The 16,163-nt window shown below is 37.2% G+C and overlaps 1 protein-coding gene across 2 annotated transcripts in view; it reads left to right on the forward strand.

The window, feature by feature from the left end:
• EFHB (EF-hand domain family member B) overlaps positions 1–16,163 on the forward strand; it is a 59,566-nt gene that overhangs the window by 22,678 nt on the left and 20,725 nt on the right. For both annotated transcript variants that reach the window (XM_077130411.1, XM_077130412.1), the window contains exons 7-9: positions 1,050–1,133; positions 1,792–1,859; positions 12,796–12,950. In XM_077130411.1, the coding sequence (XP_076986526.1) occupies positions 1,050–1,133; positions 1,792–1,859; positions 12,796–12,950 (307 nt within the window). The remainder of the gene's footprint in view (positions 1–1,049; positions 1,134–1,791; positions 1,860–12,795; positions 12,951–16,163) is intronic.

Here is a 16,163-nt window from a genome sequence, read left to right on the forward strand (position 1 = left end):
TCTATTAGAGAAAATTGGTAAAGTAAAATCATCCGTAATCCTATTACCTTATTTCAATCATTATTATGATTTTAATGTTTTTCTTTCCAGTATGGTTTACTATGTATACATTTGCATAGCTTTAATTAGAGTACAATCCTATTTTATATTTTGTTTAGTCACCTAACACAAATTAATTTTAAATGCCTATATATTCTTCTTAAACAACATTTAAAGTACATGCAAACTGTATTCTTGTTAATGTGGCATAATTTAATCACCCTCTAGGTTGAACATTTAGATTATCTTATTTTTTCCATTATAGTCAAACATTTTTATACATGTAGCTTTTCTACATTTTGAATTGCTATGTGGATTATCTCCTTATGATTGCTTCCCAAAAGCGGATGAAAGGGCATGGACATTTTTATGCTTTTTGATTCATATTGCCATATTATTTCCAAAAGGATTGTAGCCATTTGCACTATTAATCTACCAATGTTTTACCATACTTTTTGTCAACATTGGGTATTCTCTCTCTCCATTATAGATACATTATATATGTATGCATTATATGTATATGGTGTATGTATGTGTATGCTCATTTGCTAGGTTAAAAATGGCAGTTTTAAATTTTATATTTACTTTATTACTAGAGTATTATAATTGTAATTATAATTTCTCCATATGTTTTCTTCTTTTTGGATGTGAGTTGTCTGTTTATATCTTTTGGTTATCAAGGTCATGCTTAATTTTCTGTTAGCGATTTAAGGAGTCACACATCATAGCAATATTTCTTTCTTGTAATTTTTAAATCATAGCAATATTAATGCTTCGTTTTTCTTAGTTATTGAGAATATTCTTTAATTCTGCTTCTCTTATTTTGTAATAAAACATTATTTTAAAAATAGAGTATAAATGATGGAGAAATAGACACATAAAGCTTCTTTTCAGCATAGGATTTCTTTTGAAGCTGAATTTGCTCTTTCAAGTTCCAAATGATACTCTGTTATTCCTCACCAGGAATACTTTAAGTAATAAAAATGCCTGACAATTTTCTAATTTTACAGGAAAAGAGGAGCTAAGATTGTATCCAAGAGAGTCGATGATTTCCAAGAAAAATTTCAACATAAACTCGGAAGAGTTTTAGATCCGTAAGTCAGTGAAGAACTTCAAATTAATCGTGCCTTTGCATTTAGTTCAAGAAGTATTCTTGCAATAAACGTTGGGTCATGTTCTATTAGATTCACCTTACTAAATAGAAAAATCATTCTTTCATTGTTAATCGGTGGAACTTGATTAGTCCCTATAGAGCTTGGAGTTTTAGGAAAGTGGTGATTCGTCCAAGTTGGAGAGGGCATTTGGCAAGGAAAGAAAAAAAAGGAAGGGGAATCTTTTGCAAAGCTTTATTTCTGGGATATCAGAAATTTAACTTACTGTGTTTACATTCATCTCTCTCTTTATATTTACATCTGTATGTATCTAGCTGTCTGTCTATCTAATCGATCATCTGTCATTTCTGTCTCTCTCACACACATGTGATCTGTCTAGTCATCCTTCAGTGATTCTGCTTTGAGTGTGTTCTACTTTTTCCCCCCTTTCTTTAAGCCTTGGCTACTGAAAGCAGTGAAAGCATTCAGTCGTTAGTGCAAGTGGAAGATCAAACAGATCAATGGGAGAACTGTGGTTTAGTCTTCACAGTGTGGTTATAAGACCAAATGCAGGATATTAAGAACATATGGCCAACATAGTTTAGATTCCAGGGATGCCATGTATGCATATTTTAACTAAAGACTTTGTCTTCTTCGATAGCATTGCAGAAACAATGAATGTTCCCCCAGACCACACATTTGGAGCTTGTCTTCACCCTGAGGAGTATGGTAAATATATAAACTGCTTTCTCCTTACAAAAAAAATAAATAAAATTTGCAGTTAAGTACGCCATCTCTTTCTTTCAAAACTTATGATTTTAAAGGCTTAAAATACTGCAATAATGTTAATTTAAAAATGTAGTGTAGGAAAGAAAAAAATAATTTCATATTGTGTTTGAAATAGGTAGTTTAAGACTCTTGTATTGAATACATTGAACTGTAGTTAATGCTTTGAATATGTAGAAAATAAATATGGCCTGTAGTAAACAAACCAAAGTGAAGTGAGGTAGAACTTTTAATGAAGCTAGGTTGTTGATGCTCAAAGTAAGCGCTCCAGACTGGCAGCATGGGCAGCTCTTGCTACCTTTTTACAAATGCAGCATCTTAGGCCCTGCTACAGACCTACTGAGTCAGAATCTGTATTTTAACAATATCCTGATAAGTCATGAGCACATTAAAGTTTAAGAAGCACTGTATGTGGCAGCCATATAATTAAGAACCATTCTTTCCCCACCATCCATCCATCCATCCAGCCAACCAACCAACCAATCCATAAAGTGTCAGTTTTCTAAAAACAGATATCCTAAGGGAAAAAAAAAATGTGTTAAATCTTATTAGGATCTGATCATATATCAGTAGTTTTCAAAATGTGGTCTGCAGAACACATTAGGATCACCCAGGGAGTTTATTAAATATGCAGGTACCTGGGACCCAGGCCCACATTCTCTTATTAGATAGGTACTTATATATGCTAAAGTTTAAGAAACACCACGGAAAATGTTTTCGCTTAAGTCCACTCAAATAAAATGCATATTATTGAGTTTATGCAAGAATCAACAATCAGCATGTTAGGAAATTTTTTAGCTAAGCTGTTGTGCCTTTAAAAGTACCTCTTAGTACTTTTAGAGCAGGTAAGGGATGATTTAGAAAACCCTTTAATTAGCCTAGTAAATTATTCGATAATCATGATAAACTGTGCTTAACTGAGGGCAAGCTTCGTGTGGGTGCTCTGTCTTGCTTTCCTTTGGATCCTCAGTGTCTGGCACATAGTATACCTTTCATCAATATTTGTAGCATAGTTTATAATTTTGACAATTTGGCAAATTTGACACTGGTAAATTTCCTAATGATTAATTGACATTATCTTCATATATTGAATGATATGGTAGTCTTATAAAATGAAAATAAAGGACACTGATATTAGTAATTTAAAAAAATGTATAAGCATGTGTCTCAGCCTTGGTGCTATACTGTATAATTGTGAAAGGGGGCTATAAGTCTCCTCTGGACTTTTTCCACAGCTCATGGATGGGCATAAAGGAATTCTACTCTGGATTCTGACCTTTTCTGATTATCCTTGGGGTCATTCAATAGCAGCCTGTGAGTGGAAAGCTCTAGGGGCTGCCTACTTCCAGGAGCATATTTGCTTCTTTACTGGGTCTGGATACCTCCCTTCCCCTTGCTTAGGAAAATAAAGGCAGATATACAAAGAATGCTCATACTTAGGGCTTGAAGTTCCTACTTTTGCTACAGTGCCTCCAGGAAAAGTACAGGTTCTTTGCCCAGGACCCAGCATGTTCCAGGACACAGGCAAAGTGAAATGGACAGTGGTGCAAACTGGTAACCGGCCATTGCAGTGATATGATATCAGCGTTGTAAAGATTCTTCCAAGGCCAGGTCAGAAGACCTGCATGGGTTTCCCCACCAAGCAGTTAACCCAGGTGGGATGTGGTGGGAAAACTAATGTAGGATGAAAAAACAACCATTGAAATGATTATCTTTGGATGTTAAAGGAGAGCGCAGGCCTCTGAAGATGAAAAATACTCAACTGAGAACCATTTCAGAGAGGAAGAAAGTCTCTGTAGTACAGAATAGCCACCCTAAGGATTTTATCTGAGAAAGGGGTGTGGAAAAAGAGAGAGGTCATGCTAATTTGTCAAAAAACACTTCTAACAGTCTTGATTTCCACTCCCAGACTTTTCTTGTTTCTTTTTATTTGTTTGTTTAATCATTAAATCTGTTTAATAAGAGATGAAAAGTGAATTGTACCAAACCTTCAGGGAACAGATTATTCCTACAATATATAAAATGCTTCAACAAACAGGTAAGCCAAGTAATTTACCTAACATTTTTAAAACAAATTTTCTTGTGGTAACATATATACAAGATAAAATTTCTCATTTTAACCACTTTCAAGCATAAAACTCAGCAGTGTTAATGACATTCACAAAGGGCTTCCATCAGAACCACCCATCACCAAAACTCTTCCATCACCCCAAACATAAACTCTGTTAATTAAGCACACCCACTATTGCCCCAGGTAAGCTGTATTCTAGTTTCTGACTCTATTATTTGCCTTTCTTGTGTCTTGCCTACTTTAGCATGATCTTTTGTAGTTAACCCTATTTGTAATAGCCTTGATTGAGACACTCACTCTGTCCCTGGAACAGCATTAATTATGGGCTTCTCACCCATTCTTAGCATCTACCCTTAGTGCCAAGACTTTTTTCAGAATGTGCATGATTAGAGCTCCAAATTTATGATAAATAAGCAACTTGGAAGTGCTATGAGTACCTAATAAAAGAGACTCTTGACAGAGCCTAAAATTATGCTTTATTCAGAGTACATGTACGTCTTACTTGCCTTGAAATGCAACCCTATGTTGAAATTTAAATGAATCCTTCCAGAATATTATAGGCAACGACCGGCCTGGTCCTGTCCCAAGAAAGGTGGGAGGTCCTTGCAGGACATGAGGGGTGTAAGCCTGGAGAAAATGAACGGAGGCAGAGGGTCTTCTCTAATGACATCGACCAAGCCACCATGTCTTGAAGCAGCATGGACTGCTGTGATCTGATCTCTTTCAACATGGGATGTTTGGAAATCCATTGGATGTTTTCCAAAGGGAATGGTGAAGAATAGGATTTATAAGCAAGGTGTGTGTTTGTATTTGCTTTGTGTCATAACTCAGGGAGGTTATTTTAAGGCATGAAGAATGAATGCGAGACTTCCTGGAAGATGGCGGCTTAGTAAGATGCGCGGATCTTAGTTTCTTCTCCAGGACAGCTACTAGGGGAGTAGAAACGATACAGAAAGCGCCCAAAGCCACAACAGAGATAAAAAGGACAGCGTACCCCATCCTGGAACGGCTGGCTGGCTGAGAGAAGCAGCTCGGGTGAGATCGCCGAGGCGCGCGGGCCTCACCGGGCGGGGTGGCAAGCGGCCGGAGTTACTCCCTTCCCCCTTCCCGGGCCGGCTGGGAGAATTGGAGAGGCGGTCCCCTGAAACCAAGGCAGCTGGCGCCCACACCACGTGCAGCCCCGCGGACCAACTGAGAGAATTGGATCAGAAATCCCCAGGCCACAGAGAACGGTGACGGGTGGGGGAGGCCCCTTCCAAACCCGTGACTCCCGGGGAACGTGCACTCTCCCGGGCGGGCCGCTGCCGCTGGCACCCTCCCGCCACGCTTGTCGCCCCGGGCCGACTAGGAAATTCGGACGGGCTCTTTCCCGGGCTGCGGCGACCAGCAACCCTCCCTGCGTTCAGACCCCGGGCCGGCTCAAGCCGCTTTGGCTAGCGAACCCCCCGGACGGCGAGAGTTTTCCAAAGTTTAAGGTCCCACAGCACCTTTTACTGGTGGGACCCGCAGACAAACGTGTGCCACGAGCGCCACCTACTGGGCAGGATAAGAAAAACAGAACCCAGAGATTTCACAGAAAAATCTTCCAAACTTTTGGATCCAATACCCAGGGAAATCTGTCTAAATGCGCAGACGCCAACAGAAGATAACGGATCACGTTCAAATAATTGAAAATATGGCCCAGTCAAAGGAACAAATCAATAGTTCAAATGAGATACAGGAGCTGAGACAACTAATGCTAAATATACGAACAGAAATGGAAAACCTCTTCAAAAACGAAATCGATAAATTGAGGAAGGACATGAAGAAGACATGGGCTGAACATAAAGAAGAAATAGAAAAACTGAAAAAACAAATCGCAGAACTTATGGAAGTGAAGGACAAAGTAGAAAAGATGGAAAAAACAATGGATACCTACAATGATAGATTCAAAGAGGCAGAAGATAGAATTAGTGATTTGGAGGATGGAACATCTGAATTCCAAAAAACAAACAGAAACTATCGGGAAAAGAATGGAAAAATTTGAACAGGGTATCAGGGAACTCAAGGACAATATGAACCGCACAAATATACGTGTTGTGGGTGTCCCAGAAGGAGAAGAGAAGGGAAAAGGAGGAGAAAAACTAATGGAAGAAATTTTCACTGAAAATTTCCCAACTCTTATGAAAGACCTAAAATTACAGATCCAAGAAGTGCAGCGCACCCCAAAGAGATTGGACCCAAATAGGCGTTCTCCAAGACACTTACTAGTTAGAATGTCAGAGGTCAAAGAGAAAGAGAGGATCTTGAAAGCAGCAAGAGAAAAACAATCCATCACATACAAGGGAAACCCAATAAGACTATGTGTAGATTTCTCAGCAGAAACCATGGAGGCTAGAAGACAGTGGGATGATATATTTAAATTACTAAAAGAGAAAAACTGCCAACCAAGACTCCTATATCCAGCAAAATTGTCCTTCAAAAATGAGGGAGAAATTAAAACATTCTCAGACAAAAAGTCACTGAGAGAATTTGTGACCAAGAGACCAGCTCTGCAAGAAATACTAAAGGGAGCACTAGAGTCAGAACCGAAAAGACAGAAGAGAGAGGTATGGAAAAGAGTGTAGAAAGAAGGAAAGTCAGATATGATATACATAATACAAAAGGCAAAATGGCAGAGGAAAATATTATCCAAACAGTAATAACACTAAATGTTAATGGACTGAATTCCCCAATCAAAAGACATAGATTGGCAGAATGGATTAAAAAACAGGATCCTTCTATATGCTGTCTACAGGAAACACATCTTAGACCCAAAGATAAACATAGGTTGAAAGTGAAAGGTTGGGAAAAGATATTTCATGCAAATAACAACCAGAAAATAGCAGGAGTGGCTATACTAATATCCAACAAGTTAGACTTCAAATGTAAAACAGTTAAAAGAGACAAAGAAGGACACTATATGCTAATAAAAGGAACAATTAAACAAGAAGACATAACAATCATAAATATTTATGCACCGAACCAGAATGCCCCAAAATACGTGAGGAATGCACTGCAAACACTGAAAAAGGAAATAGACACAAATACCATAATAGTTGGAGACTTCAATTCCCCACTCTGATCAATGGACAGAACATCTAGACAGAGGATCAATAAAGAAATAGAGAATCTGAATATTACTATAAAGGAGCTAGACTTAACAGACATTTATAGGACATTACATCCCACAACAGCAGGATACACCTTTTTCTCAAGTGCTCATGGATCATTCTCAAAGATAGACCATATGCTGGGTCACAAAGCAAGTCTTAACAAATTTAAAAAGATTGAAATCATACACAACACTTTCTCAGATCATAAAGGAATGAAGTTGGAAATCAATAATAGGCGAAATGCCAGAAAATTCACAGATACGTGGAGGCTCAACAACACACTCTTAAACAACGAGTGGGTCAAAGAAGAAATTGCAAGAGAAATTAGTAAATACCTCGAGGCAAATGAAAATGAAAACACAACATATCAAAACTTATGGGATGCAGCAAAGGCAGTGCTAAGAGGGAAATTTATTGCCCTAAATGCCTATATCAGAAAAGAAGAAAAGGCAAAAATGCAGGAATTAACTGTTCAATTGGAAGAACTGGAGAAAGAACAGCAAACTAATCCCAAAGCAAGCAAAAAGAAAGAAATAACAAAGATCAGAGCAGAAATAAATGAAATTGAAAATATGAAAACAGTAGAGAAAATCAATAAGACCAGAAGTTGGTTCTATGAAAAAATCAATAAGATTGATGGGCCCCTATCAAGATTGACAAAAAGAAGAAGAGAGAGGATGCAAATAAATAAGATCAGAAATGGAAGAGGAGACATAACTACTGACCTCACAGAAATAAAGGAGGTAATAACAGGATACTATGAACAACTTTACACTAATAAATACAACAATTTAGATGAAATGGACAGGTTCCTGGAAAGACATGAACAAACAACTTTGACTCAAGAAGACATAGATGACCTCAACAAACCAATCACAAGTAAAGAAATTGAATTAGTCATTCAAAAGCTTCCTAAAAAGAAAAGCCCAGGACCAGATGGCTTCACATGTGAATTCTACCAAACGTTCCAGAAAGAATTAGTACCAATTCTCCTCAAACTCTTCAAAAAAATCAAAGTGGAGGGAAAACTGCCTAATTCATTCTATGAAGCCAACATCACCCTCATACCAAAACCAGGCAAAGATATTACAAAAAAAGAAAACTACAGACCAATCTCTCTAATGAATATAGATGCAAAAATCCTCAATAAAATTCTAGCAAATCGTATCCAACAACACATTAAAAGAATTATACATCATGACCAAGTAAGATTCATCCCAGGTATGCAAGGATGGTTCAACATAAGAAAATGAATTAATGTAATACACCATATCAACAAATCAAAGCAGAAAAATCACATGATCATCTCAATTGATGCAGAGAAGGCATTCGACAAGACTCAACATCCTTTCCTGTTGAAAACACTTCAAAAGATAGGAATACAAGGGAACTTCCTTAAAATGATAGAGGGAGTATATGAAAAACCCACAGCTAATATCATCCTCAATGGGGAAAAATTGAAAACTTTCCCCCTAAGATCAGGAACAAGACAAGGATGTCCACTATCACCACTGTTATTCAACATTGTGTTGGAGGTTCTAGCCAGAGCAATTAGACAAGAAAAAAAAATACAAGGCATCAAAATTGGAAAGGAAGAAGTAAAACTATCACTGTTTGCAGACGATATGATACTATACGTCGAAAACCTGGAAAAATCCACAACAAAACTACTAGAGCTAATAAATGAGTACAGCAAAGTAGCAGGTTACAAGATCAACATTCAAAAATCTGTAGCATTTCTATACACTAGTAATGATAAGCTGAGGGGGAAATCAAGAAACGAATCCCATTTACAATTGCAACTAAAAGAATGAAATACCTAGGAATAAATTTAACTAAAGAGACAAAAAACCTATATAAAGAAAACTACAAAAAACTGTTAAAAGAAATCACAGAAGACCTAAATAGATGGAAGGGCATACCGTGTTCATGGATTGGAAGACTAAATATAGTTAAGATGTCAATCCTACCTAAATTGATTTACAGATTCAATGCAATACCAATCAAAATCCCAACAACTTATTTTTCAGAAATAGAAAAACCAATAAGCAAATTTATCTGGAAGGGCACGGTGCCCCGAATTGCTAAAAACATCTTGAGGAAAAAAAACGAAGCTGGAGGTCTCGCGCTGCCTGACTTTAAGGCATATTATGAAGCCACAGTGGTCAAAACAGCATGGTATTGGCATAAAGATAGATATATCGACCAATGGAATCGAATAGAGTGCTCAGATATAGACCCTCTCATCTATGGACATTTGATCTTTGATAAGGCAGTCAAGCCAACTCACCTGGGACAGAGCAGTCTCTTCAATAAATGGTGCCTAGAGAACTGGATATCCATATGCAAAAGAATGAAAGAAGACCCATCTCTCACACCCTACACAAAAGTTAACTCAAAATGGATCAAAGATCTAAACATTAGGTCTAAGACCATAAAACAGTTAGAGGAAAATGTTGGGAGATATCTTATGGATCTTACAACTGGAGGAGGTTTTATGGACCTTAAACCTAAAGCAAGAGCACTGAAGAAGGAAATAAATAAATGGGAATTCCTCAAAATTAAACACTTTTGTGCATCAAAGAACTTCATCAAGAAAGTAGAAAGACAGCCTTCACAATGGGAGACAATATTTGGAAATGATATATCAGATAAAGGTCTAGTATCCAGAATTTATAAAGAGATTGTTCATCTCAACAACAAAAAGACAGCCAACCCAATTACAAAATGGGAAAAAGACTTGAACAGACACCTATCAGAAGAGGAAATACAAATGGCCAAAAGGCACATGAAGAGATGCTCAATGTCCCTGGCCATTAGAGAAATGCAAATCAAAACCACAATGAGATATCATCTCACACCCACCAGAATGGCCATTATCAACAAAACAGAAAATGACAAGTGCTGGAGAGGATGCGGAGAAAGAGGCACACTTATCCACTGTTGGTGGGAATGTCAAAGGGTGCAACCACTGTGGAAGGCAGTTTGGCGGTTCCTCAAAAAGCTGAATATAGAATTGCCATACGACCCAGCAATACCATTGCTGGGAATCTACTCAAAGGACTTAAGGGCAAAGACACAAACAGACATTTGCACACCAATGTTTATAGCAGCGTTATTTACAATTGCAAAGAGATGGAAACAGCCGAAATCTCCATCAACAGAAGAGTGGCTAAACAAACTGTGGTATATACATACGATGGAATACTATGCAGCTTTAAGACAGGATAAACTTATGAAGCATGTAATAACATGGATGGACCTAGAGAACATTATGCTGAGTGAGTCTAGCCAAAAACTAAAGGACAAATACTGTATGGTCCCACTGATGTGAACAGACATTCGAGAATAAATTTGGAATATGTCCTTGATAACAGAGTCCAGCAGGAGGTAGAAACAGGGTAAGATAATGGCCAGTTGGAGTTGAAGGGATACAGACGGTGTAACAGGACTAGATACAAAAACTCAAAAATGGACAGCACAATAATACCTAATTTTAAAGTAATCATGTTAAAACACTGAATGAAGCTGCATCTGAGCTATAGGTTTTTGTTTTGTTTTGTTTTGATTTTACTATTATTACTTTTATTTTTTTCTCTATATTAACATTCTATATCTTTTTTGGTTATGTTGCTAGTTCTTCTAAACCAATGCATATGTACTAAGAAATGATGATCATGCATCTATGTGATGATGTTAAGAATTAATGATTGCATATGTAGAATGGTATGATCTCTAAATGTTGGGTTAATTTCTTTTTTTCCGTTAATTAAAAAAAAAAAAAAGAGAGAAGGGATAATTGGAGCTGAAGGGATACAGACTGTACAACGGGACTGGATATAAAAACTCAGAAATGGACAGCACAATACTACCCAATTGTAATGCAATTATGTTAAAACACTGAATGAAGCTGCATGTGAGGTATAGGTTTTTTGTTTTTGTTTTTGTTTTTTTTTTCTTTTTCTTTCTATTATTGTTTTAATTCTTATTCTGTTGTCTTTTTATTTCTTTTTCTAAATCGATGCAAATGTACTAAGAAATGATGAATATGCAACTATGTGATGTTATTAAGAATTACTGATTGTACATGTAGATTGGAATGATTTCTAATTGTTTTGTTAATTCTTTTTTTAATTAATAAAAAAAAAAAAAAGAGTCACCCCCAGAGAACCTCTTTTGTTGCTCAGATGTGGCCTCTCTTTCTAAGCCAACTCTGCAGGTAAACTCACTGCCCTCTCCCATATGTGGGACATGATTCCCAGGGGTATGAATCTTCCTGGCATCGTGGAACCTGACTCCTGGGGATGTGCCTGGCCCTGGCATCTTGGGATTGAAAAAGACTTCTTGACCAAAAGGGGGAAGAGAAATGAAACAAAATGAGATTTCAGTGGCTGAGAGATTTCAAATATGGTTGAAAGGTCATTCTGGAGGTTATTATTATGCATTATGTAGATATCTCTTTTTAGTTTTTAGTGTATTAGATTAGCTAGAAAAAAATACTCTGAAATTATTGAACTGTAATCCAGGAGATTTGATTCTTGAAGATGACTGTATAACTATATAGCTTTTAAGGTGTGAGCATGTGATTGTGAAAACTTATGACTGACACTCCCTTTATCCAGGGTATGGACAGATGAGTAAGAAAATAAAGACAATAAATTTTTAAAAAAAGGGTTATAAGGGATACGGAATGTTTTAGGTGTTATTTTTATTTTTATTCTTGTTTTAATTTTTTTGGAGAAATGAAAATGCTCGAAAATGGATTGTGATGATGAATGTACAACGATATGATGATTCTGTGAACCATCGATTGTATGCTTTGGATGATTAAATGGCATTTGAATATATCTCAATAAAACTGCATTAAAAAAAATAAACCAGTAAAACCAAAGTAAATGCTTTCACCTTTCAACTAAGTTTTGTGGAAAAGTAGTTTATATGATATATATGAAATGTTCTCAAATATTTTGAATAAACATGGTCATAAAAAAAAAAAAAAGAATGAATGGAAATAAGGGCTAGGTCTGTGGGGATGGAGCAGGTAGATTGGAGAAGTAGTTACTTCCATATAACTGAGGGGGTGGGTTAAGACTCTTAGTTAACAGAGCTGTGGATTTGGGTGGGCCTCCAGTGCTGGTGGTGGTATAGGTTGAAGCAGTACTGAGAAATGGAAACTTGACATGCAGACTGCAGGCAGACTGGAAGCTCATGTTAGGAGTAGGAATTTGAGCCTAATTCTCCAAAGGTTTCCAGTAATTTAGTCAACTTCAAGGTACATAGAGCAGCTTCTACTTGGAATCAGCTCCAGCTTTCATATCCTCAGCATTATAGACAAATGTCTCCTAAGAGGCAGTGAGACACTTAGTAGAAGCACTGGCTTAGCAAGTGACTTGAGAATTGGATGGGACCAATAATCCCCGCATGACTCACTTTTTCAGGTATTTTTTTTTCTTGAGTAAATAAGTAACATAAAACAAAAGCATTAATTCTTATAAATTATGTACTTTTTATACACAAGAATTTTTTTATCATGCTGCATATTAGTGCTACGTAGTTGGATTTGAGTTCTTTTTTTATTCGCAGAGGTTGATAGATCTCTTTTTCTCTTATGAAAGAAATAATATTGACAGTCTAAATTCAGATTTAAAAAAAACTTATTTCCTCTCTCTTTTAGGGGCTGGTGATCTTATTCATAAGAGACTTCCAGGTGAATTTCTTCAAGGCAAGGATAGACAGCAAGCCATGATTGCAGCAGTTCGACATCACTTGAAGAAAGTTAACTACCAAAATTTTGACACATTGCTGACAGCCTTCAGACACTATGATAAGGCCAGTAACAGAGCAGAGCCCTTTAGTATTTGCATGGGTTTACAGATCCCAGTAGGTGGGTGTAGATTAGGGGTTGGCAAACTATGGCCTGTGGGCCAAATGCAGCCCATTGGCTGTTTTCATAAATAAAATTTTACTGGAACACAACCACACCCACTAGTTACAAGTATTGCCCCTGCTTGCTTTTGCAGAGTTGAGTAGCGGTATCAGGGACTTGGCCTTCACAAAAAATTTTTCCAAGCCCTGGTGTGGACCGGTGGTTCTCAAAGTGTGGATCCTGAATCACCATCAGCATTACTTGGGAACTGGTTAGAAATGCAATTATCAGGCCCACTCCAGACCTACTGAATTAGAAACTCTGGGATCGGGCCCACCCAATTGTGTTTTAATCACTTCCAGGTGATTCTGATGCATATTCAAGTTTGAGAACCACTGTCGTGGATTTTTTAAGTGGAGTGTGCTAAGAGCAAGCGTGAGGAAGGAGGAAGCACTGTGGATTGCTGGGGAAGGCCTAGCCTATACCTAAATCTGAACATGTAACACATGATACCTTCAGTCTAGGGTCCAAGTCAAGCTGAGAATATGTCTTTCACTGGGGAGTAGGGTATGGTTTCAGTTCTGAGAGAGGGAGAGCATACCATTTTCAAGCTCCTTGCAATTTTATCCTTTGATAAAGTCAGATCAATCTTGGGTTGCATAAGTACCTGTCATTATTCTAGGTCACCACAGGGTTGCTTTGACCAACATGTACTGTCTTAAGCTTACACTAACGAACACTATAAGAAACTGTCCTTTGAAAAGTGTTATAACTTTTGTTAATATGCCCTTGGGGCTGTTATTTATTTTTATTACATGCATCCTCTTTATAAAAAACCCAGTATTACTGAAGGGAATAACTGTGCTTCATGCAAATATCTGGTTTGTTTTACCTCATGGGTAGCATGAATTTTGTATCAGTTGTGTGTACCTCTTTGTCTTGGCTGCTAGGAAGCTCAGAGCCAATTCTACGAAACTCATCTAGTTTGTGAACATAACCTTAGAGAATATCTCTTAGATATTAGGTCACTTGTATACTCTTTTTATCTGAGATTTTATCTTATTTAAATAATTCTTATTTTTTCTCTGCCCTGATTGCCTTACATTTTTGTCTTAATTATACCCATTATCTAGGCATTTTCAAAACTCTTTTAGAATAAGTCTAATATAAACAAATACAAGTTCATATATAAACATGTGATGATGCAATGCATAACAATCTTGATATGAGAAGGAAAAAGGCTTATCTCAAAAAGCCAGGAGATAATATTCCCAGTATTCTTGCAATGTTTTATACATTTTGGAGAAATTATATTTCCCCTTTTTTATTTTAAAAATCTGAATCACTCATTGGCCAAATCATTTTAATTTGTTTTTAGGTTAGGAATCTATATGCCTGTATGCTAATGGCTAAAAAAAAGTTTAAATACTTCACAGAAGTTTATATACTAATTACATAGGGACAAAGACATACAAACCCATACTCAATTACATTTCTCATACGTCACTGTGTTTTCAGGAGGGAGATTAGTTAATACTAAACTACTGCACATGAAGTACAGTCCCAGGGCTGTCGATGGTAGCCTGGGAGAGAGGCTGCCCCCACCTCAAATAAGACCCTTATCAGCCATGAAACACAGGTTGACTCCAATGTGGCCTCCTGGATAGCTGATAGGCCCTAAGTTTCCTAGTTAAGTTAAATAAGTGTGTCTAGTCTTTGTTTTTGGAGTAACTGCCTGAGGGTGGTATTGTGTAAAGGTTGTTGTCATAACAAATGACATAACATCACGCCATGTCTGGTATGATGATAGATGTAGACAGCGATGGTGGCAATGTGGAAGGTACAGGCTCGAGCAGCAGCTTAATTCCAGTATTTCCCATCAGAGAATGGGCCCTTTCTGTGGGCATAGACATGACTAACCCAGATAGTTCAATCAGCAGCCATGATTTGTTTACATAGTTTGCAGACCCCAAAATTTGAAACTGAAAGTAGATTTAGCATGTGAAAGCAAATGCAAAGTGACTCTAGTTTGAATACTCAATGTGACTTATTTGCTTGCTTAATTACAAGCTGCCAACGCAATCAATGAACAGTAGTCTGGTCAAAGGACACAATACATTTAAAGGTGGGGGACACCAGAGTCTCTGGAATCAATTGGCCTGAGAGCAAAGTGCATACCTTTAACAAGAGGTTTTGGAAGTCAGGTCCAATGCAGCATTCAGCAGAGGTTCCAAAGCCCACAGCAGTAAGCCGTGGTCACAGTGCTGCAGTGATGGTCTTCCCAGTACAGCACCAGCATTGCAACCTGGAGTCAGAATATCTGGGTGTCTATCTGCTTAACCTGAAACCTGCTGAAGTGACAACTGTGCTGGGTCTTTATAAGACATGACCTTCCGGCTAGCATCAAGCCAGTCCATGTCATATTTGCACATAAATATCTGTTTATCACTTGTTACAAAAGATGTTTTTCTCAAATTGTTCATATTCTATTTGTGATCACCATGTTTACAATTTTTTTTCTTAATTTGTTTACATTTGAATTATGGTCAGTATGTTTACTATGTTTTTAGGGAGGGATTCAAGATCATTAATATCATTTCAATATATAGCAGGTGGCAATCAGTCCAATCTATCCTGCTTGTCCATGCTACTATCTGATGCCATTTACTCACCTTATGGAATGACTGAAGGTGGGGCTGGGGAAGACATCCAGGGATTTTATGTGGGAGGTTCAGGAAGTGGGGTCATTCTCTGCTGTTACTGATAGACTTCTCACAGACATCAGAGGACTGGTGGTCAAATAGTAGTCAGAATTGTTTGTTAGTCAGTTAAATTTTTTAAAAACTTTTTTTAAAAACTTTTTTTAAAAAATTGTGCAATATAACGTAAATATAAAAAAGCAATAAATTTCCAAGTATATTTTAACAAGTAGTTATAGAACAGATTTTAAAGTTTGGTATGGGTTATAGTTCCCCAATATTTTATTTCTTTCTTCTAGCTGCTCCAAGACACTAGAGACCAAAAGAAATATCAATATAATGATTCAGTAGTCATACTCATTTGTTAAATTCTATCTTCTCTGTTATAGTTCTCTTCCTCTCTCTCTCTCTGTTTTGTGTGTGTTTGTGTGTGTAAAAGATGCTTGCAACAGTTTGGGAGAGCTGTATAAAGTCAAT

Source organism: Tamandua tetradactyla, chromosome 15 (assembly GCF_023851605.1).
Source record: "Tamandua tetradactyla isolate mTamTet1 chromosome 15, mTamTet1.pri, whole genome shotgun sequence".
Taxonomy (NCBI): Eukaryota; Metazoa; Chordata; class Mammalia; order Pilosa; family Myrmecophagidae; genus Tamandua; species Tamandua tetradactyla.